At 43.4% G+C, this 15,938-nt stretch overlaps 1 protein-coding gene across 3 annotated transcripts in view; it reads right to left on the reverse strand.

Annotated features, from left to right (window-relative positions):
* RAPGEF5 (Rap guanine nucleotide exchange factor 5) overlaps positions 1-10,525 on the reverse strand; it is a 227,598-nt gene extending 217,073 nt beyond the window's left edge. Inside the window, exon 1 of one of the 3 annotated variants that reach the window (XM_014830572.3) lies at positions 10,186-10,525. In XM_014830572.3, the coding sequence (XP_014686058.2) occupies positions 10,186-10,410 (225 nt within the window). In that variant the 5' untranslated portion in view covers positions 10,411-10,525. Of the gene's footprint in view, positions 1-9,505; positions 9,587-10,185 lie in introns of those variants that run through there. The other 2 variants (XM_044766055.2, XM_070510112.1) reach the window with 2 other exon arrangements.
* Positions 10,526-15,938: the final 5,413 nt, after the last annotated feature.

The following is a 15,938-nucleotide window of genomic DNA, read 5'->3' on the forward strand; positions in this document are numbered from 1 at the left end:
ATTTACAGTCAGCACCAAAGGCATAAGTGTTGGGCAATCACAAGTATTTGCATGTACACCTCATAACAGCTGCAGGTAAATGATTTGACAAGGTCAAATTCAACTGAACGACAAAACCACCAATGGGGCTGGAGTTTAAGTTGCTAGACCAGCTAGGAAAAAAACACAGGACGACAACCAGCTAGATTGCAGAAGCCCTGAATTTCAGGACTCTCTAACTTTAGTCAAGGTTTGTTTTGCCTTATTAGAAATCCTGAATTATGTTTTTTCTACAGATAACACAAATGGTACCAAATGAAAGAAAGGTATTTTACAAGGGAGAAGCCATGTCTCATGAACAAAGCAGATAAAATACAAAAAAATGACCAACTGAGTCACAGAAGGTAAGATCTGCCAACTCCCCACACAAAGTACGGAGACTCAGAGATTTTTACTTTAAAAAATCTGAAATTATTTTTCAATAATTATATATATAAATATATAGATATATAAGCTTTATATATCTATATAATTTCATTTAAAAGAATTTTGGTTTCTTCTACCTTCAACATTACTCTGAGGCTATTTATGCTTTTTGTAGGAAAAATTTAAATTTATTCTTCTCTGACATTTAAATCATTACCTAAGCAATAAAAATTGTTAATATAACCTTAATTCACACTTTTCACAGTTCATAAATAGATACGGTTTGTGTTTGTATGCACGTTTTAAAGCTGTGACTTACTTTGATGTTTCTACAGATAAACTATACAGCTACATTTAAAAACTGAAACACGACTTGCCATAGTTCCTTTATTCTAAGATACCACAATTTTAAGACACACCATCAATTTAATAATAGCTTTACAGGGGAAAAGAAAGCAGCCCATTTAATGATTATATCGGTTGTAACATGCATCCCTATTTAAAAAGTGTTATAATGAAAAAGAGAGAGAGAGAGAGACTATAATCGAGCAGATACACTAATTATTTCACTTAGAGAGGGGAGACAGCAGAATAGGGAGACCTCCTAATATGAAGCCCGATTTCTTGGGTTCAAAATTTGGCTTCTCCATTTACTGGATGATCTCAGGCAGCTTACCTAGCCTCTCTGTACCTCATTTCCCTCTTTGGAAAAAAAAGAGGACAGTGAGAGCATCTGCCACCTAAGGCTGCTGTGAGGATTAAATGAGTTAATGTTCTTAAAGCACTTCAAACAACCTGACACCATCAATGTACTATAAGGATTTGTTAAATAATAGTAATCACCACCATCACCATCACCACCACTACCACCACCTCCCAGGGCTCACTGAAGCATTTGCTACATTCTAAGGCAAACAATATCCAATTCAACAAACCGGTAAAATACTTTAATTCAAGGAAATACTGACAACTGAATGAGCGCTTGATGCTATGCTAGGTTTTTAGAGGAAGGAAAGATAAACAGTAAAATAATTATAGAATGATGGTGCTTCTCTCTAGAAGGCAGGGTAGGGAAGGCCCTTTTAACCAGGGGTCTGTGGCGACCCAGGCTTCATAACATCCACAGGCCCTCCGGAGTGAGATGCAAAATTCCATCCCCACATGCACTCTTCTGGGGGGCTATCCTCTGATTCTTAAAAAGGCCTAGGATCCACAAAAAAGTTAAGAGCCAATCACTTAGGGTAATCACGCCACGTTAACAGGTAAATATACCAAAGTTTAATTTTATTGAAAGATATTTGTGTATTCTCAATGATTTTATTCCACCGTAAATAGGTTCATTTACTTTGATAGGTATGCGCACTTCCCACTTCCTGATCAAGTTTCTTAAATATTAAAGAAGTCACAGGCATAAACATAAATCCTGGATTACAAGAAACTCATTCTACCTCTTCTTCCAGTCTTCCACACGCTCCAGAAAAGGAACCTACTTGCCTTATAAATCTCAAAGCACATTTGTTGTATGGAGCGAGTCAGCTCCAAACCTCCCGAGAAAACCATGGCTCCTGGGATGAGTCATCCCAGACCTCCAGGGCTGCAGTACAATGGCTGGTTCCGCTGGGGGATGACAGACAGCTGCTGCTCAAGCCATCGCCAAACTTGGCAGTAATTAAAGACTGATCCCGGAAGCCATAACTGAAGACACTGGAAAGAAAACTAGCCGTGTTTTACACTAAGATTTGAAATGTCTCACGCACCCACTGTTTCAATACACCACAGGTTATAATTAAGTCAAAGTCTTAGAAAACATGGTATTGTGGGGAAGCCACAGATTTTGGAATCAGACAGTCCTAGGCTCCATTCTGCCTCTACTACTTTCTAGCTGGGTGACCATGGAAAAGTTACTTAACCTCTCTGGACTGTAGTTTCCTCATAGGTGAAAATACCTCCTACCTTTAGGGGACTATTGAAATTCACTCTGAAAAAGATGTGCCAGTATCCACAATGGCCTGTGTGGACTTTCCCCTTTCCCATATCCATTTATGAATGATTTATCATAATAATTTGCCACAAAAAAATAAAGTCACTGATTTTAACTATTTTGCCTTCACAGAAAATCTTAGAACTTCTCATGAACTACTTCCAGGTCACATAGCATTACTGGAATTATCAGTATTCTCAACAAGGGTTGTTATGCAATATTGGGGCAAAAAAAATCACAAGTACTCAAAGTCGTCACCAGTGACTTTTCTCCCACCTTTCCAGCTATTTTCAGCCATACAAGTCACCAATTACTGCCAAGTCAATTTCAGAGACAGTGCAAGTGTGAAACTATTTTGTTATGGTACCAGTATTTAGACACCACCTAAAATATGCACTATATGTTAGGATATCACATTTTTTAAAAACGTGGGATCTGACATTGCATATGAAAGCAAAATTTTTTTGTGCCTATATTTCCATAAATACGTCTATGAAAGTCCCTTTGCCTAGAATAAGCATCTGCTGGGGAAGGAAGAATTTAAGCGCCAATGTGCCCAAAACTTTCCATATATTGTCTCTATTCTCGGAAAAACCTGATCCATGGAATATCTCATTACAAAGGAAGAAACTGAGTCTTAGAGAGCTCAGAGAATAACTCATGCAAGACAGAGATTTCAGAGGCACTGGGATTCATTCACACCCAGTTTCTGAAGCATAGCCCATGCTCTTTTCCTCTGATCTAATTATGTAACCAAAGCCTTACGAGAGGTCAAAGGGGAGAGAAGGAGAGAGAGTAAATACAGCATTAACTTGCCACTGAGTTCCTTTGCTAGAATTCACATGAAATTAAAATAGAATAAATGAATCTATAATTTCTTTTCCTTCTTCCCAAATAAATATATTCAGAAGTGATTTCCATGGAGTCTTACTTTATCTGTAGCCATGGTCAACACAGTTTTATAATACAGTGTCAAGGTTCGAGCTGGTAGGAAGTCAATGTTTCTCCAATAAGATCATTTCATATCTGATCTGACTCACCTGCCCTGGCAGACCACGCCTCCCTTGATGGCCTTAGTCTTCCGACAGGCTACTCTAAGCAGATAAGAACAAAGTAGGGGGGCAAACTCACAAGTTTTTTTTGGATTGGCCTTGATCAAGGTGGGCCTGGGTGATTTCTGCTTATGACACACTTATTGCTACTCTTAATTTTCGTAAACATTAGTTACCATTCACCTGTATCCACAATACTTCCCCTCCTTCCCTGTGTCCTCACCCAGTAGGTCAATCACAAGCGTCTGTGTGCTCACGTGAAAGAAAAATTAACGTCTGGCATTACCAGCAGCATCACTGATCACTCTCAGAGTAGTAAGGTCATCTCAGCAAGTACTTTAAGGCTACGGCAGCTTACAGTAAACAGACCTTTGCCCTCAGTGCATTTGAGGAAAACCAGAGAGTCAATTCAGAGGATGGACTATGGAGCCAGACTGGCTGGATTCAAACCTCCCTCCCTCCACCCACTTGGTGATCTTGGGTAAATTATATCTGTGTTTCAGTTTCCTCATCTGTAGAATGCAAATAATAGCATCTAACTCATAGGCTTGTTGTAAGAGTTAAAGGAAATTTATATCAGAATATGCATGGCACATAATTAAGTGATATGAAGCATTAGCCATTGATTTTTTTTTTAAAGATTGGCCCTGAGCTAACATCTGTTGCCAATCTTTTTTCTTCTTCTTCTTCTTCTTCTTCCCCCCAAAGCCCCCCAGTACATAGTTGTATATTCTACCTGTAGGTCCTAGTTCTGCTATGTGGGACGTCGCCTCAGCCTGGCTTGATGAGCAGTGCTAGGTCTGTGCCCAGGATTCAAACCAGCGAAACTCCAGGCCACCAAAGCAGAGAGTGTGAACTTAAGCACTCGGCCACAGGGCCAGCCACCACTGATTTTAATTTAAATACAAAGAACAAATTAGATGTTTTGCCTGTAAGTTATATGTATAAAATGACTATAAATTGGGAGTACTGGTATAACTTGGAGCAGTGTGTGTTCCCCAGTCAACAAAGTCTTATTTCTGGCAGGGGAGGGTACTAAGTCACATCTAAAGCGTTCCAGTTTGGACAAAGGAAATGGGCTACCTTGTTCCCCTTTGCGAGGGAATCATCTGGGTAGAGAGCGTAAATGAAAAAGAGAACCACATGCAGAGAGCCACCAGCTAGCTGTTCTTCCAGTTTCTAAAGTGTGAAGGCACCTGCCATGCCATAGGGACCTGGCTGAGAGCAGGGTGGCTCCAGAGAAGAGGTCAGGGTGGAGAAGAGCAACCCAAAGGCTGAGGAGCCCTGGAGGACTTTGGTGAACAGTCAACTTGGCACAACTGATGAATCATTCTGGCTGCTGTACATGAAACAGATTTCAAGGAGACGAAGAAGGAGGTAGAGGACTGCAGAAAAGACCAAAATAAGTAGCAGCCGAAACCCAAAATAAGTCAGTCCCAGCACTCTGACAATATATATAGAAAGAGGCAACAGTAGTTACAGCTATTGCGTTAGAAGGAGAAAATGACAGTCTCAGAAACAGCCCAATGAGAATTTAAAAAGAAACAAAAACCCAAGATGGAAGGCTTAAGACCAACCACTAAGAGAGGCAAAAGTTGGGGGAAATGAGCAGTTTTCAGTAAAAACAATCAGTGCTTCTTGGGAGAATGGCTGACTTCAGGTCCACAGCAGGCAATGTACAAGCTAAGCTTAGAATATCTTGTGCCAGGAAGCAAGAAAGTTATCAGAGACTCTCGAGACCTTGTAAAAAGTATACAGAAGGTAAGAACAAATTGAGTGTCAAAAAGAATTATGGACGGTAATGGACTGAAACAAATACATTAACATCCACAAGTTCTTAATGATACTTAAAAAGGAAAACTTACTGATTATCATGGGAGGTTGTTAGGGCAACAAATCATTACTCAGAAAATTGATAAAAGGAAAAAGTTAAGCCTTTTCCCTGTCTTTCCTACACAATCTGAATTTTAGGAGACCCAAACAGTTCATGAGGGGAAGTTCTTTATAGACAGAATTTCCACCTAAAAAATGCAAGAGGAATGATATCAAAAAAGACAAGAAATAAGCATTGGTGAGGATGTGGAGAAAAGGGAACCCTTGTGCACTGCTGGTGGGAATGTAAACTGATGCAGCTACTATGGAAAACAGTATGGAGGTTCCTCAAGAAATTCAAAATAGAACTACCATATGATCCAGCAATTACGCTTCTGGGTATTTATCTGAAGAAAACAAAAACACTAACTTGAGAAAACATCTGCACCCCCAGGTACACTGCAGCATTATTTACAACAGCCAAGAAATGGAAACAACCTAAGCATCCGATGGATGAATAAAGAAAACACGGTATATTAAATGCAAAGGAATATTATTCAGTTATAAAAAAGAATGAAATATTGCCATTTGCAACAACATGGATGGACCTTGAAGGCATTATGCTAAGTGAAATAAGTCAGACAGAGAAAGACAAATACTATATGATCTCACTCATATGTGGAATCTTAAAAAAACCCCAAAACCAAGCTTATAGATACAGAGAACAGACTGGCAGTTGCTGGGGTGAGGGTGGGGGTATGAAATGGTTGAAGGGAGTCAAAAGGTTCAAGCTTCTAGTCATGAAACAAATGTCATGGGGATGTAATGTAGAGCACAGAGACTATAGTTAATAATACAAAACTGCATGTTTGAAAGTTGCTAAAAGAGTAGATCTTAAAAGTTCTCATCACAAAGGAAAAATATCTGGGGCCGGCCCCGTGGCCGAGTGGTTGGGTTCACACGCTCCGCTTTGACAGCCCAGGATTTCGCTGGTTCAGATCCTGGGCGTGGACATGGCACCGCTCGTCAGGCCATGCTGAGACGATGTCCCACATGCCACAACTAAAATATACAACTGTGTACCGGGGGAATTTGGGGAGAAAAAGCAGAAAAAAAAAAATTTGAAAAAAAATCTGTAACTATGTATGGTGATGGATGTTAACTAGACTCATTGTAGTGATCATTTCACAATACACACAAATACCAAATCATTATGCTGTACACCTGAAACTAATATAATGTTGTGTGTTAATTTTACCTCAATAAAAAAAAGAAAAAAGTATAGACACTAAAAAAAAAGAGGAACGATAGATTTAGATCATCACCATTGTGCGACCCCCAATGAAATGGATCTAGGCCACAACCATCTATGTTGCTAAAATCTTAGGTGAAAGGTAAGCTGACTCTACCTGAACCCACTAATCAATCTTAACATCTCAAAAAGAGACATCCAGACATCATGTGTCTTGCGACGTGATGCAACAGATTTTACACAGCACCACCTACAAAGGATGTTTGCCTTTGAACCTGAATCTAATCAGGCTTCTACATCTAACTGCCAGATTACAGGAAACAAGAAGAATAGAGGAACAAATTAAATGACACCACAAGCAAGAAATCAGCCCCGAAAGTGGGATATTCTACTAAACAAATCACCCGCTCTCTCACCATCAAATCAATGGCATGAAAAGGGGTGGGAGGGACCATTATAAAATACAATAGATTTTAAAACCTAACAACCAAAGGCAATGTATGTACCTTGTTTAGTTCCTGATTCTAACAAATCATAAGTAAAAAGACATCTTTGAGAAAACTCGAAAATGAGAATTATATTAAGGAATTATATAATTCCTCAAAAAATGTGGGGAAAGGGAAAATATATGAAACAAGGCTGGCCAAATTTCTAACTGTCGAATTGGGTGTTTATTATACTATTCTCTCTCAATCTCCATAAGACAAAGTTCTAAAAAAAATGGTTAAAAGGTTTGGATGGGAATTCAAGGTGTGCCTGATCTTACCACTGATTTTCAGGAGGTGCTAGGGTCCTCCCACAAAGCAAAACTTAGCCTAAAGAGTCCACTTAGCATAAAGATGTGCAAAGAATCTTAACCAATTTGTGTTTTCAATTCAACATAAGTAGAAGTGACTGAACCAAGGAACCAGGAGTTCTGCAGTATTAACCAAATGTCAGCTTAATTTTTCCCAGTAAGAGATCTCATATAAGGCACCCAGATTGGGCAACACAACCCACAAAGAGCTCACTTGGTGACAGTTGATATCAGATTGTGCAGATTTGTTGGAGCCCCAGGCAGCATGGACAGGAGCCACAAGTATTCCTAAATCAGATCTTGGTCAATACAGACATTGCAAACTTTCTTACCAACTTGTGTAACATGCAGAGCTGCTTTTCTCTCTCTCTCTCTCTTTTTTTTTTTTTTTTTTAACCAATGGTAGTGAATTTGTGTTAACTTGTCCCTATAACCACTCAGTTGTAATTGGGAAGCGCAGCCCATGAGATACTAAAGGTCCACAGAAGGATCTATGCCATGATTTGTTACTATCAGTATCACTGCCCTGACCGAGGGGTAACCAGATGACCCCGGAGGCTGGCAAGTCACCAACTGGTTTGGTACATATTTCACCTGTTTTTCTCTTTCCTTCAAACCCATTCTGTTATGGACCAAATGTTTGTATTTCCTCAAAATTCATACATTGAACCCTAACCCCCAGTGTGACGGCATTTGGAGACGGGGCCCGTGGGAGATATTTAGGGTGAGACTAGGTCATGAAGGTGGGGCCGCCATGATGGAATTAGCGACCTTATAAGAAAAGGAAGAGAGCTATCTCTCTCCCTCCATGTGCACCAAAGAACAGCATTCCTCTCCCTGTGGGGACACAGGGAGAAGGCGCTATCTTCAGGCCAAGAAGAGAGCTCTCACCAGAAACCAAAAAAGCTGGCACCTTGATCTTGGATATCCCAGCCTCCAGAACTGTGAGAAAATAAATTCCTGTTGTTTAAGCCACCCAGTCTGTGGTATTTTGTTACGGCAGCCTGAGCGGACTAAGACAGGTACATATTCACCTATTTTTCTTTCTTTCAAATTCCTTCCTACCTCTTTGTAAGGTGAAGTTTCCAAAATCACACAGGTGGTTCCAAAGACAAAGAAGGGGAAAATAGTTGAAAATTATGGGTTTCCAACATTGAAAAATTTGACAATCTTCCTCCAATAAAAAACTGGCCATATGCTAATGAAATGTGTTTAGAATGTCCCAAAGAGAAGTCATACAGTATCAGAACCAAAGACAGGTCAATAAAGTATACATTATTAGAAGTAACTACATTTAGAATAATTAGGAAGATAACGATAAGTAGGTATATTAGCAAGGAGCAGAAAATCATCCCAGGCAGCAAGCGAGAAACACAAGCATATGAACCTATGCAGATGAACACTACAGATCTAGCTATACACAAACCCTCAGCCATTCTCCTCACAGAGCACCTAGCTGCCCTCACGTCTTCAGTATCCTGTGCCATGAAAAAGTAACTGTCAAGGATAATAGGAACGCGATTTGACCTACTTTTCCCTAGATTTCTGCCAAGTCTATAACTCTGGTTCTTGTGTTTACTTAGCTGTCTCATCTTTGGGACACATTTCCTCACTTTCTTTGCAGGCAATCCTGTATGCCACTTGTTAAGGTCACTTGTGGGCAGTTTCTAAACTCCCCTGGTCTGGACTTAAATATGTCCTATCACACCCAGCTAATCCTCAGAACATCTTCTGAGGTACATCATGGACAGTCATCCCCACACAGAACGAAAAATGCCCAGGAGAGGGAAACGCAGCCTAGAGAGGCTGAAGACCCACCTCAATTCAGACCCTCGCCCACCCAAAGAAAGCCACAGCAAAACAAGTGCTTCTCCCTCACTCTCAAGTTTCCACAAACCGATCTTTGCAAGAGCTGAAAGTCCTCCAGTGAGGTCTTCTTTTAAGGCAGACAACCAAGACTTCAATTTTTTTTTTTTAATTACAGCCCCCAAAATCTACATTGTTGCAGCTTCCCAATAAAGCCTGCTTAATGATGACAAATTTTTAAAGACCGAGTAGAGCCCACCAAAGGTGCCCCAAAGCCCTGACGAGCAGAGAAACCTGAGTAAGCCTGAGGCCCGGGCCGGCCGGCTGAGTGGCTTGTGCATGCTCCCAGAAGCCGATCAGCAGGCTGTCCAGCTTCTCTTAACGTACAAAACATGTCTGACCTGCTCAGGCCATTGGATGCACTTAGAACCCAACGAGAGACACTCCTTCACCAGGAGATCATATCGGAACACACCATCAGGAAGTCAGGACTGTAGATTCTAGGGGGCGTGCACCCTCCTAAGGGGGCGTCACCAAGTCCTAAGCGCTGGCGACTCTGGAACCCGGGAGCTAGACGCTCGCCCGGGAACTTCCAACTCCTGGGTCTGCCCTCGCCGGTGCCAGCGGCCAGAGCCCGACCCGATGCCCAAAGCTTGCATGCAACAGGGCGTCCGAAACGAGCGCACACGTCCCACGCCTCCTGCAAATGGGGATCCCACTCGGGGAGCCTCAGGCTTGCTGTCGGGACAGGGCTGGCCGGCTGCTCGACACCCGGACACCTGCAGCTGCCCCTCGGGGGAGAGGCAAACAGCCCTTCTTCCGGCGATGCCCCCGTCCGGCAGCCTGAATTCAGGTGCCCTTGGGTTAAGTCAGGCGCTACAGGGGAAGGAGAAACCGTCGTTCACTGGTGGGCACCCCACGACGCCGCAGTCCCAGGTTCCTCTGCTGCCCCGTCCGGCACCAGGGCGCCCTTCTGCTACCTCCCCAACTTCGAGACGCGCCCCTCAGCGGCCCGGGAGGGTGGGCGCGGGCTCCACGTGTGCGCCGCCCATGCCCACCCGGGCTGGGCCGGGCCACTCACCCGGCCGCCGCCGGCGCTCCGCTTTCTCCGCAGGGTGAGCCCGCTCCGCAGCAGCGCGGGCAGGTCCCGCAGCCTCGGCCGCAGCGGCGCCGGCGGCTGCTCGCGCTCCGGCTCGCGGGCGCTGGGGCTGCGGCGCAGGGCGCCGTCCGCCGCCGCCACCGCCGCGGCCAGGACCGGACTCTCGCACGGCGTCTGCATCTTGACGGAGCCCACAGCCATCCTCATGCCCCGCCGGCGGTGCGGCGCGGTGCGATGCGGCGCCGGCGCTCCTCTCCTCGCCTCCGCGCTCGCCTCCGCGCGCCGTCCGCGCCTTCGCCAGGCAGCGAGAGGGCGCGACTGCGGCTCGGCGCGGGGCGCGCTGCCAGCCGCGGCCCATTGGCGCGCGACGCCGCCTCCCCCGCCCGCCAGGTGCGCGCGGCCCCGCCCCGCCGGCCCGCCCCCCGCGGCTCACCTCCACCGGCCCAGCGGGCCCTCAGCCCCGCCCGGGCCCGAGAGGAGGAGGGGAGGACCCCTAGGGCACCGGCTCTTCCACAGGTGTGGACTTCCCAGAATCCTCCACCAGACTCCATCTCCCATCAGTTCCCTTTAGGCTGAAAAGTCCCGCTTCGCTCCCTTTTCCTAACAGCCAAGGTCAAGTTGGACTTCAACCCAGCGAACTGGGAGTCTGGGACACTCCTTCCTTCTCCCAACCCCTCCTTGCCTTTTGCACAGCCTAGCCCCAAATCGTAATCGCTATTCGTAGAAATGATTTTTGCCAAAGAACTTCAAAATAGACTCTGTATTCTGCTACAAATCGAACACCATTGAGACAGAATGTCCCACCCCCCCCCCCCGCCCCCGCTGTCCTCTTTGGCACACTCATCATTAAAGGATAAGACGAGAAAACTTTTGTTGGTTATGATAGGTGTTTAGCAAAATAGGTGCGAGTCTGGTGACCTGAAGGTGAATCTCTGTTAACATGTTGGAACCTGACCTTCCCTGAAAGCCTGATGCGTGTGATGACTGGGCCTGGTAAACTGCGAGGGCCTCCCGTGGTGTGAATCATTGTTTACACCATTCCAGGAGCGCGGAATAGTGGAGCATTGAGAGCGAAGCTGTTCCAGCAGGGCCTTAAGATCCAGGTGGCTGTGAATCTTCACATCCCGGCTCAGTCTGTCTTCATCAAGGGCCAGCAGCTAGGACTTTTACTCCTAGTGAGTAGAACACTGGGGACACCGTTACCTAAGACTTCTGAGAATTGAATCGGCTTATTCACTTTAAAAAAAAAAAGAAGATAAAATTGACAAATAAAGATTAACAGGGTGTCAGGGCCCTGAGTTGATTTACCATGATACCCTCAGGCCCTCACAAGGTAGATGCTGGCAAATATATATGGAGATGTGGCCGTGTAAGGAAAAAGGAAGAATGATCTATGACCTCTGCCCAACTTCAGATTTGGCCCAAGAGTAAATAAACATATAGAAAAACAAAGATATTGCCTTGTACTCTTGGTAACTGCCAAGTGAGTGCGGATAATGAGCATTCCCAGCCACAGGAGCAAGAAATGCTTCTGACCTGGGGTGGGCAAAGAAAAGTCAATGAAGGGAGTTAAACTATGCCTTAAAGCTGAGTGGGGGAGATTCAACCAGATTCAGATTCGGATGAATCTGAATTCAATTCAGATTTCATCCAGAAAGAGGGATGAAGGTCCTTCAAGTAAAGAGAGAAAACGTGAGAAAAACGCCAAGGTGATACAGAACCTATGAGGCACTGAGAATTTGTCATGCTGGTGGGAGAGAGGGAAGTAGGAGAAAATATCAGAACAGATGGTGATGACACGCTGCCGAAAACCTTAAATCCTGTCACCTTAAGCTGTGTGCGTTTACTGGAAAGGGCCCTGCAATAAACTTTATAGTCCATTACAGTTTCCAAATACTTATCACAGATATTTATTCAAGGCTGAAATTCCACTTGTATGTACCGTATAAGGCTGCCCCAGTTTATATAATGTTGAAATACTTCCGCTCCGATTGGTAATCAGTCATCGTCCTTAGCCCCAGAGTGCCACCCCATACTCCAAGCTTCCTCCTGAAACCCCAACTGAAAGTCCGGTAGACCTTTAGTCCTGGTCCAGGAGAGGCCCTCCAGGACACTTTCGGTCAACATTCATTCTGATTAGGGGGTACTTGTGCCCTTTCACTCTTGGTAATACCTTTTGAATCACACCATGAACTTACTCTGCTCCAAAACAGAACACATGTGTTCTGTCTCCTAATCCAGATTCCTGGTCTTTGCTCTCTTTTACACAGCTTCTCAAAGCAAGACCAGGGAGTTTGGATTTTGCCTCATAGATTCTATGACATTGACCAAGGGTCTAAAACTCAATATCAGTAAGGGCCTTTGGAAAGTAGGCTTGGGTTAAAGGGATAAATGACAATTGCTATTCAGCTGCTGTATAAGGCAGACAACAGGGAATAGTAGGAACATGTAAACAGAACACCTATGTCACTATTTAGCTCAAATCAAGCAATGGTCCCACCCCAGGATGTTTGCACTTGCTAACCCCTTTGCCTGGAATACTCTTCCTCTGCAATGCTGTCCAACAGAACTTTCTAGAATGGCGGAAATGTTTTCTGCTTTGTAACCACTAGCCACATGTGGCTATTGAGGACTTGAAATGTGACTAGTGTGCCTGAAAAACTGAATTTTAAATTTTATTTAATTTTAATTAATATAAATTTAGACAGCTACATGTGGCTATGGCCTACTTATTAGAAAGCAAAGTTCTACGAATCCATGTCTGTATCTCTATTCCTTCAATTTTTTGAAGTCAAATGTTTCCATCAGTGAGGCCTTCTGTGACCACGTGACTTAAAATCATAGCCCTTCCCATCCACTCCTGACCCTTCACAGAGCATATTGCCATCTAACATTTTATGTATTTTACTATTCATTTTGTCTATGGTCCGCCTCCCCACAATAAAAATGTAAGCTCCATAAGGGCCTGAATATTTTTTTCCTCTTGTTCAGTATCTAGAACATATTAGTTGAACAGTTGAGTTTTTGTACATATGAGAACCCATTTTTCAAAAGGAGCTTAATCTGGATTTTTACATAAAATCTCCTGATTTTGCAATGTTGAAAATTTAAAAGAAAATCTAAATCCTATATATGCCAACATCACTAAGGTCAAACAAAACCACTGAGTTACCAGAGCCGATTTTTACTTACATCAAAACTAAAGTTTATGGAGATACTTATGGTAAGAAAACACAAGTTTTCTTGGCTATTTGGAGTGAAGAGAAATTGGAGACCAGGAAGATAACTCTGACAATTAATGAGCTGCAGAGAGATGAGGATCTGAATTCGTGGGGTCAGTGGAAACAGGGGTGGGGGTTATGTGTCAGACGTTAAAAAGAAAGCTGCTCAGGCCTTGGACGTGTGTTGGGGGATAGAAAAGTACTTCCAGTGGTGTTACAGATTGTATTTTACAAAGATAACCAACACAGTCTCTCCTATCCCCCAAGATCTTCTCCAGTATGATCTTGCCACTCCTCGTGAAGAAATGGAGTTTATTTCTCGGTTCCCTTGAACCTGGGCAGCCCCGGTGACTACTTTGGCCAATAGACTACAGCAGAGGTAATGGTGCCAGTTCTGTAAGTAGCCCTTAATTGGTCTGCTAACTTCCACTTCCTGCCTCTTGGAATACCCGCTCTTGTGATGCTCCTACTCAGAACCCGGCTTCCTTGCTGTGAGAAGCCCAAGCCACCTGGAGAGTCCCTGTGGAGGTACTCTGGCAGCTGAACTCCCATCCAACAACCAGCATCAATTGCCGGCCATTTGTGAACCACTTTGGACCCCGAGTCCAGCTGAGCCCTCACATGACTCCTGTACTACCAACATCTGACTGCAGCCACAGGTGAGGAGCCAAAGCAAGAACTACCCAGTGAGCCCAGTCAGTCCCACAAACTAGGAGAGATACTAATAGATTGTTTTAAGCCGCTAAGTTTAGAGGTATTTGTTATGCAACAATAGAGGACTAGAACACATGGTTCAAAAAAGTGTAAAGAACATACTCCCTTGTGATAAAAAAGAAGGAAATTTATATTCATATTTGTACGTGAAGAAACGAAATTTCTTGTAAGTGGTGGGAATTGGCTACATGGGGAAAGGAAAGAAGGGAGATTTTTCATGTATGACTTTTTATATTTTTTGTTTTTTAAAAAAACATGTAAATGAGTTACCTCTTCAAAAAGTTAAATTTAAAAAATGGCTCCAGATTTAGAGAAGTCAGGGAGGTGGGGGAGCTGGTTTTGAGGGTTTTAGCTTTGCATAGCAGTTAAACTGGCTAAACTAAAGGGCACCCAAGTGAAAATCTGACCAGCAACAGCAGAGGGTGAGCAGGAACTCAAGAGAAAGGACTGCAGATGTAGCTATGCCAGTGTTGAAAAATTTGATGGTAAAGGCTGGAACTAGACTAGGATGCTCAGGACACAGAGGACGAGCAGACACAGTTACCCCTCCCTAAGCTGGGCCCTTGGAGAACACGCATCAGATGACTTTCCAGTCTCGGTTGTAGGAAATGTGGCGTAGTGAACTCTCATGGCTTTTCCTGCTTTAATTTTTCTGGTCCCATATGATTACCAAGAATACCAAGAAAAGAATCCGTTAGCTGGGCTTTCCCTCGTATTTTTCCACTCCCTTTGTACCTGCTTGTCTCCTGACAAATGTACAGAATGCATGTCATGCTAATGAGTCTCCTAACACCGTAGCTGTTAGGGCCTCCATGAGTCCTCCTTGGAGTCCATCCTTTCCCAACATTTCCTGTTTTTAATTTTGTCCCCATTTAAGATGTTTTGCATTGCTTTACCAGCTCTCAAAAATAGAAAACCTAAATAAAATTCTGTTTCCCTGTTCAAGCCTGCCAATGCTTCAGTATGTAATGATCAAAATGGATTGACTATGACATTCTGAAGGGCCAAGGTCGAGCAGTGGGAGATCAGAAGGCAGATCTTGCACAAGAAACCCAATGCTGTCCATACTACCTTACTGAGAATGCCTGATACAGCCATTTGTGTACCTGATACCAACACTATTTTTGTGTTTTCTTATGGAATGAATATGCAATTGGTAGAAACATAGCAAAATAATGAAACATGTTTCAAACCTAAAAATGTTAGGCCTTACTAATTTTATTTTATTTTTCGAGAATCATAAATAGATCTGCTATCAAACTGTTCATGACAAACCTATGTGATACTCTGCTATTATTTTTGTCATACATCACACACTATGTGTCATGCAAATATTTACTTTGAGGATGATACATTTTCCTTACACTATTTGCATTGGTGGCTCCAGCTAGAGACTGGCTGATGAGGATGGGTGCCATTTCTGGTAAGTTCCTCTTCTATTCCTTACATTGATAATCTTGAAACAAAATCTGTCTATTCATGCCTTTTCATATGCTATTAACTGTTATCATCCTAGAAGTTTCTTTTTTAAAGTCAAGTATGCAAGTTTACCAGGCCCTTGAGTATTTAAGACACTTTTTCAAATAAAAAACCTCTTTGTGGTCGAATGCCCAAGAAGACAGAAGAAGAGGTCAACAAGAGAAATAGCTTGACCAACAGACAGCAAGAAAGCCAAGGCAATCTTGTCCCATCCTCTGTGCTCTGCTTGTGGAAACCTACTTGTCCTTACTCAGATGAAATAATACCTCCTCCTAGGAGCCTTCTCTGCTCTTCCCATTTGTGAATACTCTTTCCTAAGGG

Source organism: Equus asinus, chromosome 1 (genome assembly GCF_041296235.1).
Source record: "Equus asinus isolate D_3611 breed Donkey chromosome 1, EquAss-T2T_v2, whole genome shotgun sequence".
Classification (NCBI taxonomy): Eukaryota; Metazoa; Chordata; class Mammalia; order Perissodactyla; family Equidae; genus Equus; species Equus asinus.